At 36.8% G+C, this 13,011-nt stretch overlaps 1 protein-coding gene across 2 annotated transcripts in view; it reads right to left on the reverse strand.

Annotated features, from left to right (window-relative positions):
* Positions 1-233: 233 nt before the first annotated feature.
* The window catches only part of LOC137402126 (uncharacterized), a 298,131-nt gene continuing 285,353 nt past the window's right edge, over positions 234-13,011 (reverse strand). Inside the window, exons 6-12 of one of the 2 annotated variants that reach the window (XM_068088597.1) lie at positions 12,859-12,958; positions 12,127-12,323; positions 8,508-8,622; positions 5,610-5,662; positions 4,711-4,877; positions 1,092-1,145; positions 234-986 (exon numbers count right to left, since the gene is read on the reverse strand). In XM_068088597.1, the coding sequence (XP_067944698.1) occupies positions 8,596-8,622; positions 12,127-12,323; positions 12,859-12,958 (324 nt within the window). In that variant the 3' untranslated portion in view covers positions 234-986; positions 1,092-1,145; positions 4,711-4,877; positions 5,610-5,662; positions 8,508-8,595. The remainder of the gene's footprint in view (positions 987-1,091; positions 1,146-4,710; positions 4,878-5,609; positions 5,663-8,507; positions 8,623-12,126; positions 12,324-12,858; positions 12,959-13,011) is intronic. The other variant, XM_068088595.1, reaches the window with a different exon arrangement.

Below are 13,011 nucleotides of genomic sequence, written 5' to 3' on the forward strand. Positions count from 1 at the left end.
TCCCGATGGAATGATTCCTTGTTTTAACATCAGCTGAAGGTGTACCTGCAAATGATTCACTGTTAGTACTTAGGTCGACCGCTATAGGACTAGTATCATAGGTTTCCACAGTAACCGAATCTGTTGAACTCATTTGGTCCTCATTGCCAAAACAGGCATCATCTGTCCTCAAACTGTCATATTCTATGGCTTCCTGAGAAATCAAAGAACTCTTGTGACTTGAGCTCTGAGGAGGAAGCTCTTCTATGTCTACGATAAGAACACGACTAACATCTAATGAAGAGAACTCGCTTGGATCTGCATAAGGGTATTGATTTGGAGGCAACATCTCGTGAGAATCTTCAGTGACCCTACACTTTGATTTAAAATGTAGTTTGCGTTTTCGGCCCCGCCCCACCACCTTTTTGACTTTTTATACAGAGTCCAAAATTCTTTTTTACTAGACTGTTGTCTGTAAACTTGTGAATATTGTAATCAAATGATCGAGTTGCCTCTCCTTTTGTTTGGTAAGCTTGTCTATACTTTAAAGCAGCTTTCTTTGACAGCGAGTGAGATGAAGTGAACTTTCGTGTACCTTTTTCTTTGCCTCTAATAGTTAAAAAGTTAATATTCTTTATGGGCTTACAGCTCTTTCTGGCATAATTCCGACCTCTGGGAGATTTACTAGAGATCGCGTTGTTAAAGCTCTTACTAATCGAGGAACTGCTATTACCCCCAATATCGTTCTCTATTGGCTTACTAATGTTAAACATCTTTTGAAGTTCTAAACTTTTATTGGCAGTTGGGGGTGAAAGAGCTCCAGCGAGGTTCAACTCGTTAGCCATTTCAGAGTTTTGCTGTGAATGGTCGAAAGGCGTTTCTGGAGAATGCATAGAAGTACGCATGGATGTATCAGATAAAAACTCATCATTATTCATTGATCTCTGACTACGGATATTATTCACAGATTTTCGATGCCTGTTCACAGCCTTATGAGGTGATGGAACCTAAAAGTCAAGAGAACTGATTATACAATCTGCAAAAGTTGAGCTCATCTTCAGGTTCAAATGCTGTAATGCGCCAATTCAAAAATGAGAGGGAAGTCATGTTACCAAAGAAACAGTCGATGTGTCAGCCGATGCAAACTTCTTAGACCGTCTAGTAACCTACAAAAACCCAAGATTCCAAAGCTAATATAAATTGATGAATATGAGGCTTTGTGTGAAACCTGGAACATTATGCAAATATAAGATATACACAGTTTAATGCTTCCTGAAAAAATGTTCTTTTGTAAATCATTTTAAAAGTAAGAAGAAGTACTCTAGTAGTAGTATAGAAATACTACCATCAGAAAAAGAGGAAGTACTCTAGTAGTAGTATATAAATAGTACTACTAGAGTACTCACTCTGATGGTAGTATTTCTATACCACTACTAGAGTACTTCTCACTCTAATGGTAGTATATAAATACTACCATTAGAGTGAGAAGTACTCTAGTAGTGGTATAGAAATACTACCATCAGAGTGAGAAGTACTCTAGTAGTAGTATAGAAATACTACCATCAGAGTAAAAGGAAGTACTCTAATAATAGATTATAAATACTACCATCAGAGTAAAAGGAAGTATTCTAGTAGTAGATTAGAAATACTACCATCAGAATAAGAGGAAGTACTCTAGTAGTAGTATAGAAATACTACCATCCGAGTAAAAGAAAGTACTCTAGTAGTAGATTAGAAATACTACCATCAGAGTAAAAGGAAGTACTCTAGTAGTAGTATAGAAATACTACCATCAGAATAAGAGGAAGTACTCTAGTAGTAGATTAGAAATACTACCATCAGAGTAAGAAGTACTCAAATAGTAAATTAGAAATACTACCATCAGAGTAAGAGGAAGTACTCTAGTAGTGGATTAGAAATACTACCATCAGAGTAAAAGGAAGTACTCTAATAATAGATTATACATACTACCATCCGAGTAAAAGGAAGTATTCTAGTAGTAGATTAGAAATACTACCATCAGAATAAGAGGAAGTACTCTAGTAGTAGTATAGAAATACTACCATCAGAGTAAAAGGAAGTACTCTAGTAGTAGTATAGAAATACTACCATCAGAATAAGAGGAAGTACTCAAATAGTAAATTAGAAATACTACCATCAGAATAAGAGGAAGTACTCTAGCAGTAGTATAGAAATACTACCATCAGAGTAAAAAGAAGTACTCTAGTAGTAGATTAGAAATACTATCATCAGAGTAAAAAGAAGTACTCTAGTAGTAGATTAGAAATACTATCATCAGAGTAAGAAGAAGTACTCTAGTAGTAGATTAGAAATACTACAATCAGAATAAGAGGAGGTACTCAAGTAGTAAAATAGAAATACTACCACCAGAATAAGAGGAAGTACTCTAGTAGTAGTATAGAAATACTACCATCAGAATAAGAGGAAGGACTCTAGAAGTAGTTTAGAAATACTACCATCAGAGTAAAAGGAAGTACTCTAGTAGCAGTATAGAAATACTACCATCAGAGTAAGAGGAAGTACTCTAGTAGTAGATTAGAAATACTACCATCAGAGTAAAAGGAAGTACTCTAGTAGTAGATTAGAAATACTACCATCAGAGTAAAAGGAAGTACTCTAGTCGTAGTATAGAAATACTACCATCAGAATAAGAGGAAGTACTCTAGCAGTAGTATAGAAATACTACCATCAGAGTAAAAAGAAGTACTCTAGTAGTAGATTAGAAATACTATCATCAGAGTAAAAAGAAGTACTCTAGTAGTAGATTAGAAATACTATCATCAGAGTAAGAAGAAGTACTCTAGTAGTAGATTAGAAATACTACAATCAGAATAAGAGGAGGTACTCAAGTAGTAAAATAGAAATACTACCACCAGAATAAGAGGAAGTACTCTAGTAGTAGTATAGAAATACTACCATCAGAATAAGAGGAAGGACTCTAGAAGTAGTTTAGAAATACTACCATCAGAGTAAAAGGAAGTACTCTAGTAGCAGTATAGAAATACTACCATCAGAGTAAGAGGAAGTACTCTAGTAGTAGATTAGAAATACTACCATCAGAGTAAAAGGAAGTACTCTAGTAGTAGATTAGAAATACTACCATCAGAGTAAAAGGAAGTACTCTAGTAGTAGTATAGAAATACTACCATCAGAATAAGAGGAAGTACTCTAGTAGTAGATTAGAAATACTACCATCAGAATAAGAGGAAGCACTCAAGTAGTAAATTAGAAATACTACCACCAGAATAAGAGGAAGTACTCTAGTCGTAGTATAGAAATACTACCATCAGAATAAGAGGAAGTACTCTAGCAGTAGTATAGAAATACTACCATCAGAGTAAAAAGAAGTACTCTAGTAGTAGATTAGAAATACTATCATCAGAGTAAAAAGAAGTACTCTAGTAGTAGATTAGAAATACTATCATCAGAGTAAGAAGAAGTACTCTAGTAGTAGATTAGAAATACTACCATAGGAATAAGAGGAAGTACTCAAGTAGTAAAATAGAAATACTACCATCAGAATAAGAGTAAGTACTCTAGTAGTAGATTAGAAATACTACCATCAGAATAAAAGGAAGTACTCTAGCAGTAGTATAGAAATACTACCATCAGAGTAAAAAGAAGTACTCTAGTAGTAGATTAGAAATACTATCATCAGAGTAAAAAGAAGTACTCTAGTAGTAGATTAGAAATACTACCATCGGAATAAGAGGAAGTACTCAAGTAGTAAATTAGAAATACTACCATCAGAATAAGAGTAAGTACTCTAGTAGTAGATTAGAAATACTACCATCAGAATAAGAGGAAGTACTCTAGCAGTAGTATAGAAATACTACCATCAGAGTAAAAAGAAGTACTCTAGTAGTAGATTAGAAATACTATCATCAGAGTAAAAAGAAGTACTCTAGTAGTAGATTAGAAATACTATCATCAGAGTAAGAAGAAGTACTCTAGTAGTAGATTAGAAATACTACCATCGGAATAAGAGGAAGTACTCAAGTAGTAAATAAGAAATACTACCATCAGAATAAGAGTAAGTACTCAAGTAGTAAATTAGAAATACTACCATCAGAATAAGAGTAAGTACTCTAGTAGTAGATTATAAATACTACCATCAGAATAAAAGGAAGTACTCAAGTAGTAAATTAGAAATACTACCACCAGAATAAGAGGAAGTACTCTAGTAGTAGATTAGAAATACTACCATTAGAATAAGAGGAAGTACTCTAGTAGCAGTATCGAAATACTACCATCAGAATAAGAGGAAGTACTCTAGTAGTTGTATATAAATACTACCATCAGAATAAGAGGAAGTACTCAAGTAGTAAATTAGAAATACTACCACCAGAATAAGAGGAAGTACTCTAGTAGTAGTATAGAAATACTACCATCAGAATAAGAGGAAGGACTCTAGTAGTAGTATAGAAATACTACTATCAGAGTAAAAGGAAGTACTCTAGTAGTAGATTAGAAATACTACCATCAGAGTAAAAGGAAGTACTCTAGTAGTAGATTAGAAATACTACCATCAGAGTAAGAAGAAGTACTCTAGTAGTAGATTAGAAATACTACCATCAGAATAAGAGGAAGTACTCTAGTAGCAGTATCGAAATACTACCATCAGAATAAGAGGAAGTACTCTAGTAGTTGTATATAAATACTACCATCAGAATAAGAGGAAGTACTCTAGTAGCAGTATAGAAATACTACCATATGGGTACGAGGAAGTACTCTAGTAGTAGATTCGTTATTTATGGCATAGGTTTCATCCTTGGGTGTTGCAGAAGATCTACTACCTCTTGGCCTGCCAGGCCCCCTTTTAACACCAGGCCCTCCGCTGACAGCAGCTTTTTTCTGCCGCTTCCGAGGTGTCGAGGCTACCCAGAAATAGTAAAGATTACACCTTGTACTTCTCCATGAACACAAGAACAAAGAAAGGACTACGCAGTTTCATAGAGGCTACTTATTTACCTATTGAAAAACTAACCAAACGCAATGCACAGCCACTCTGTACAACAAAGATTACACGGCTTCTGACCAATGCAGATGTTTTATTTAAAAAATGCACAAATTTGAGCCAATCCGCAAGTTAACCGCATCATGGAAACGGCATAAATCCGTAAGCTAAGTGAATTTTGCGATGCGCAAATCTTTATCGAATCCATCATGCTAGCGAATGATGAAAACGGTACATGCGAATCATGCGCATTAAGATATCGCTGGATATTCCATTCTAAACATTTGCACGCTTCAGTCATTTTTATTTGATTTGAACCGTTTCAAAGCACCAATGTTCCAAACGATTGCTGCTAAGGTTAGCGTGACAAGACTGCGTAGCTATTTATAGAGTCATTAATTAGGCTAATACTTTACCTACTGGGGGTCAAGCTGCACACAGCCCCAAAACGTATCATTCGAGTCATGGAAACATAGTGATTGTTTCGTAGAGGCTGCTTTTTTACCATTTGAAAAACCAACCAAACACAATGCACAGCCACTCTGTAAAAGAAAGATTACTTGGCTTCTGGCTTCTACCATGGCAGATGTTTTATTTAAAAAATGTCCCATATTATATTCATAAAAACTTAATACCACCTGCAGAGTTAAACTTACCCGTCGTTTTTTTAAGTTGATCTTTCTTGAGGCAAACTTGAGAATAAACCTATAAAAATGTAATAAAGTTTTGAAATCAAATTTATGACACTATAAATACCCTGAAGATGATTGCAACATTGAGTTGAAGCATTTAAACTGTTAATTCATGATCGTGACAGCACAAGACAGGTAATAAGGGGCTGTGACAGCAAATGACAGGTAATAAGGGGCTGTGACAGCAAATGACAGGTAATAAGGGGCTGTGACAGCAAAAGACAGGTAATAAGGGGCTGTGACAGCAAATGACTGATTCTTGATTTTGACAAATTCTTTTCGACAGCAAATGACAGGTAATTCATGGTTATAACAGCAAGGCTATGTTTATAAGTCTATAGTTTGCGGGTTTGAGCTTTTGTACTAACAATCAGCAAATGCTACTTTAACTAGAAAATCCCCTGTCATACAGCCTACGACCAAAGTAATATTGGATAAAAGAAAGGGTACTGATGGTTGAGAAATGCAATATTAGCAGTCAAATGGCACTGCAGTGCAATAGGATTAGGGCTGTATTGTTCATTTTTAGGATGACTCTGCCAATATATTGAGTAGGCCCCTTAAGCAACTTGTGAGGGCTGTAGACCCAAGCGGGGTGGGTTCGGAAGGGGTACAAAGCCCTCCCGAATATCAAATTTTTTTTACAGAACACACACAAGAAACCTTATCTGAGAGCAGTTTTAATTGTATTATTGCAACTTATACAAGCAAGGATAATACTAGAAAAATTTCTCAAAAATCATCCAGAATGCTGTGTATCACCCTCTGTACGAATTATCGAATACATGTCATGTGGTATGTAAACTTGTGCCAGGGATAAGAAAGCAAAATATTATGATTATTGATTAAGATTTGATAATAAACTCTAAACAGCAAATCTATAAATAAAAGACTAAAGATTATTTAAAATTGAATATTAGAAGGTTTGCGATTCTGCTGAGAAGAAATAATGGTAGAACAACGAAACTAACTTAAGCTATCTAGATCTATAATAAGAGCACCAGTCACTGAGTGACTCAAAGTTCAACGTGATGTCAGAGTTCTTTCCTGAAGATTATTTAAATTTGAAGATGGTTGATTTTAAATTTAACAAAGTTAGAGATTCTTCTCACGCCTTGGGTGATCAGGTTTGGTGGTAATGGTCCTAGCCCTTTACCCATGGATAAACAGGTGCAACAAGTGAGCATAAAATAAAATCTAAACAAACAATATTTCTATGCAAATATAGATAATAATAAAGCTCACTAAACAAACAAATTATAGACATATAATATGTGACTAGAGCTTGTCAAGCAGATATTAAAAAAGAAAAACACAAAATTACGAAATGTTTAAATCAGCTGTTACATGTATGCAGCCTCAAAAAATCCTGAGTTGATCTCTTTGCAATGAAGTAGATGTTTCCACGTAAAGATAGTGTGAACAAATTAGCAAGCTTACTCGATATATGAGCAATAAGAAGAAAACTGGTGGCAAATTTCTTTTTTTTCTTGAAAGTTTCAAAATAGTCCTAAACACGTCTGCTTTGCGCACATACCTGCCAACTCTCACGCATTGGGTGTGAGACTCACGCAATCGCCCCAAAGAAAAAATGAAAATACGTGAGAAATGCGTGAGATTTTTGCCCCAATTTCCACAATTTTATATATACTATCATTGATACATCAATTGCCCCAAAACCAAATCTCACGCATTGCCCCACTCTTGGGTTGGCAAATCTGTTCGCGCAGCGTCGATATAACAATAATAATAAAGAAAACACTTGAAGGCAGCTAATATGAAAAGCAACATAGACAAACGCAACAACACGACCAACGTAGGTAAAAACCGCTTGCAAAGAAGCGTAGAAGCCAGGCAATAACAACTAGACACTACAAACAAACCCCTGAGACATATGTTGGGCTATGTGAGACTGACTTCAAGACCAAACATTGTAACCATAAAGCGAGCTTCATGCAAACTTAGCAAGCATAATATTTGGAACCTGAAATACAACAGCATAAAGTTCAAAACAATTCGAAGCATTCTAAATCATGCAAGTTTATACAAAAACAGATCTAAGAAACGCAACCTTTGCTTAATAAGTTTTATATTATTGACAAGCCAGAAACACCTACACTTAAAAACGATCAAAATGTCATCAACCTGTCCACACTCTAACATTTCTCATTTTTCATGTTAGAGTCGACCGATCAGCAAGAAGTAGTAGCACCAGCCAACCAAGTAGATCATCAGCCAATCAGAGAAAAAGAAAGGATTATCAGCTAACATCTTGATATTTAAGTATCAGCCTGAAGATTAACTCTCATGACATAAGGGTCATGAGAGTAACTAGAATATTTATGGCTTCGGCAGTGACAATGGTAATCGCTACAGTTCCATCTCTTTAGAAAAATGCACCTAACCATGTTTTTCCTTATTTCTTCATAGGAACGATTAAGAAGGCAAAAAAGGCAAGTGAATTACGGGAAAAGTGAAGGCATTAACGAAAATGTGTTTCGAAAGTTGTCGAAACTGCTGAGAACCTGCGCAGTTCTCAGTATTCACTTGTATATAAAATTTGTCAATACACCTTTCGGTGAGGATGGGTTAACATAGACCATCGAGTAACCATCGATCTTTCGACCTTTCACTGATTGATGAACAATGTTTAATGGTTTTACTTTTTTCTTTGCCATGTGACGTGACTCTCACACTGCTACATGTAACTGCTCCAATTTTCTCTAATATTGCAAGCAGACACACTGAGAATCATACCGTACTCGTACCGTAATCGTACCGTACTCAGGGTGTACTCGTACTGTACTCATTGTGACTTATGTAGAGACCTACAGAGTAGCTATAAAAAGGAAACTTACCATGAAGCTCTGACTTAGCTTCTGTAGAATATGGAGAGGACTGGTCTGGGCACTGCAATGTACTGTTGCCACTTGCACAGATCTCAGCTTAGAAAAACAGTGCTTCAGGAGTAGCCTGCAGTTAGAAAAGAGACAATGGTAAACTTTGCAACTATGCAAACGTTTGAACAGTTTCCAAGACAAATTTGAAGCAATATTTTTAAAGTTTTCTCTATTTGATAGACTAAGGGATTCAACATGAATTTTTGAAAAACTTTGGCAGTCGGTGGGCTGATTAGGTCGGAATAACGAACATGCCGAGATGCTATTCGCCAAAATCCCTCTAACGACAAATGAAAGTAATACGATGCTCGATCTCGCTCAGTTCGGCGTTACCGTACTTTTCGGACAATCAGCCGCAACTTTTTTCTGTTGTTTTGAGCCGTGTGGCTTATTTAGAGGCTGCGGCTATTCTGTTGTTATTTTCTTTCACCGCTAGGGCGCCCTAACCGGAATTAGAATGCTTAACTGTACTGCTTTGTTAGGCACTGGGTTAAAAAGCGTCGATTAATACGGAACAGTGCCTCAGGGAATTGTTCCGTTTTAACTAGCAAAGTGGTTGCCGAGTTAAAAAGCACCGTATTGAGTTCTGCGGCCAATACCAAAGGTGCGGCCTATGTATTCTTGTATTATCATTTTTTTTAAATGAAGCACATGCGGCTTATATAGGGATGTGGTTAATAGTCCGAAAAGTACGGTATTTGTTTACAGTTATTACTTACTGTGAAAATGATTCATTTTCACAATAACGAATAACGCCGATAGTGATAAAAAGTTGATCACTGATAGGTGATGAAATTTTATCACTGAAAAACATAAAATTTTAACGATGAAAAAATTAAAGATCAGTAAAATAGTTAATACATACTAAAATTTATATTTAATTATGTGTTTAGTAAGCTGAATTCCTTGAATTCAATGTTTATGTTATACACCTGCCTCGAAAGTAAGAACTTCTTACGGTACATACTGCATATATTACATTGTAGCGTTACATTTTATTGCAGATCATAACCACTAAATACACTAAAGTTACTGTAGGTAACTATAGTTACTGAGGTTAACATATCATTATGTTACTAATTTTTAATATGTACCGTAGGTATATAAAATTTTGAGGATTTTTACCAGGGAGTGTTTGAATTACTATATGTTTCTATACCCCTCTATACAAAATTTTTGCCTTACGATGCCAACACTGGAACAACTTAAAATTGTACGGTTAGGGTCCACTGTAATGTGTTTACAAAGGCGTTAATAAAATTATCAGACATTCTCTAAAGGATAGCTCTAAAGCTTGGTTTTCATATGACAGCGCAAGGCGCGCAACAAGGCGCACGACGTCATGCGTAGGCCAGTTGTGATATGGAAACGTCAACGCACGACAATCGCGCGATGTGCGTACGCTGATCGCAAGGATCCAACAGAATGGATCCAACAGAATGGGTGCGCGCGATGATGTTTCCCACAATACACCGCAATACCTTTTGAACCTATCCCACAATTCAAACGGAGGGCTGTTTTCCGAAGAAATCGGTCTCCCGTACGAAAGAGTAAGCCTCGTTTTCATATGACAGCGCAATTTCGCAACGGAGGGTTGTTTTTCCGAAGAAATCTGTCTCTTTTACGAAAAAGTAAGGAAATTATCCATCCTGTCCAAAGCAAGCAGGGCGCCTACGTGCGATATGGAAACACTGCATCGCGGCCCAAGAAATGCATTGCGCACGATCACTGGACCGCGCACGATCATTGCGCTGTCATATGAAAACCAGGCTTCACAATGAACTAGTGAGTGGTTAAGTTACACTGATCAGCTCACTGATCTACAGTCATTTCTGTATCTTTCCCTAGCTGAATTAGCATTATGATAAGTTAAAAGCAGCATTGCACTGATGTGAACTACTATGCAACTAGCAGACAACTCCAAGAAACAAGATGGAGAGTCTACTGAAGTATATTTAGATACTTTTGGTTGGTGGCACTGATCAAACAGGTTGATACAGAGCCTATGTTGAACTGCGCTTGTCTTTATGGCTGGCTTGTGAATTCGGCTAAAACTTATGGCATCAGGTGAATAGTTAGGCCTGAGTGAATCTGTACCTCGAGTGAGGACATTGCGGGTTACTCAAACTAATGAGTGTGCATTAGATTATACAAATATACACAGATACAACTGTTATTCACTCAAGAGGCAAGTTATGACTCATAATTACTAGAATGAACAGAACACCACAGAGAGCCTGTTACAAGTGCAGATATGTGGGCACCTTGCCCAACACTGCCTTCACGCACATAACAAAAATCGAATAACTAGTAAAGAAATGGGAAGAAGGGAGCATCAGCACCGGATGTTCCTCCACCATGTCACTAACAAAGCAGGTGATGCATTCGTCCTCACTAAAATAGTGGAGGAACATGAAGTAGCCTTTAGTTAATACTGAATGCCGATAGACCGATCAACAGCACTAGCTAGAGATCAAATAGGGGAATTAGCCTCTGTGTAAGTCAGAGCAGCTGCACAAGGAGTGGTCGACAAGGTGGCTTGAAAAAATACAGCCAATTGCAAATGGAATTTGAAATGACTGTGAGGTTACTGTTTGTTGTGATGTCAGCATTATCGCTATTGGATACTAGTTAAAGGTGAATAAAAGTCATTATTTAAGAAACAACATGGTCCAGAAAAGATGACAGGCCACACAAACTTAGCGGAACAGGAGGTAGTGATCAAAGACATGAACAAGATGGCTTTGTAAAATGCTGAAGATGGTCACTGACTGCCTCTGTTCACACTTGCGTATGATAGAGAAGAGCGGACAACCAAGACAAGTGATCTAGGAGACCAACTCAGAATTATTTCAAATACTCTCAGGCTAGGATGTGTTTTTGGGAAGCTGAGGAATGCTAGAGGCTATACAGCAAGACAAAAAGCAACTATGATATTGGAGTCATGAGAAACCATATGATAGGGATCGACGGCACCAGCAGACTGCAGATGTAAGATTGGTAGTCATAGTCACAATTGAAGACTGTAAATTAGAGGTAGAAGAAAATCGTGTGTTGATGAAATATGAGAGTGACTTTGACACTAATATGGATCATGTTCAACAGAATAATCACTCAGATACGACTGCTTTTAGAAAACATGGTGGAACTGATGAAAAAGTTTGACTTCCAGTGAGTACACAATAAGCCTTGTGTGAACAATGTATATGACACTTGGATTGATCTTGAAGATGAAGAGGAAATGTGCTATACTAGTAGATACTTGTAGACTGTATTAGCCGTACATGTCTCAGCTGATTACTCGATGCAGGAGTCATTGTCATAGGCTATTATGTCGCATTTTGTAACTTGCTGTTATGTAATCTCCACATACCAGTAAAAGTGACTATTTTGGGAATGGTAGTGGTTTTGTCATCTTGTGTGAAGTAGTTATTAGAATAAAGGAGTGTTTACAATGAGTAGCTGAACAATTATTTACATCAAAGCTAACAACTAGAACTTACAGAACTTTGCTTTGATGTTCAAATTCATATACCTGAATATGATTGTTACCATTGATTAACCTGCAAGCACTTACCAATGCCTCTTGCCTTGTCTCCGTTTTTGAAGGTGTGTTTGTACACTTTTTACTAGAGAGAACTTCTGAATCACTGAGAGTACCGCTGACCCTGCTGACAGCTAGAGTTGATAGAACAGACCTATCTTCTCCTCTGTCAGTGGTAATTGGGGTGCTAGGAGTCTCGGGTACCAGCACTTCTACAGAGACTGGTAATTCTAAACAGTAAAGGTTCTATTATATCCACATGAACAGAGTGGATGAAGTAGCTTTATATTTCTAGCTGGTGAGTATATTAATCAGCAAGTTTCCAGATTCAGTCAAACATTTAAGATCTTTAGGTAAAAAGGTAGTAAAATGCCGGGCTTTTCCTCTAAATAACAAGTCCTTAAAATATTACTTGAGACTAACTCATGGTAAGAGATTAACTGGAAGACCTCTAGTAAACTTACTATGAATAACTTGTGAGATAAAAATTATCAGTAATTATTCAGTTAGCCTGCTGTAAGTTATCAACTATCTCCTCCTGTGGAGGGGACGATTATGCTGAGCCCTGTATTTATATATATGCTCATCCTTGGAAACCAGAAGTCAGTCTGTTTATTAATACATGACTGCTGTTTGCTCCAGCCTGACATGAGAATGCTGTTATTAACTTTATCAGCCTCATCATATTTATACACTAGCCAATACTGTAGACATATAGAGATGTATCAGCCTAACATATACTCCATAGACATCTACATCCCTTACCAGTAGCTGGTACACAGCCAGTAACATCAGTCATCATCAATTCACAGGGTTCAGAATCTTTAATGTTAGTCAGATCTAGCAAAGTGCTTGGATCTTCAACCTGTTGAATATATCGCACGATCTCTTGCATACATCTATTGATAGAAGAACTCT

The sequence above is a fragment of the Watersipora subatra genome, chromosome 8 (assembly GCF_963576615.1).
Source record: "Watersipora subatra chromosome 8, tzWatSuba1.1, whole genome shotgun sequence".
NCBI classification, from domain to species: Eukaryota; Metazoa; Bryozoa; class Gymnolaemata; order Cheilostomatida; family Watersiporidae; genus Watersipora; species Watersipora subatra.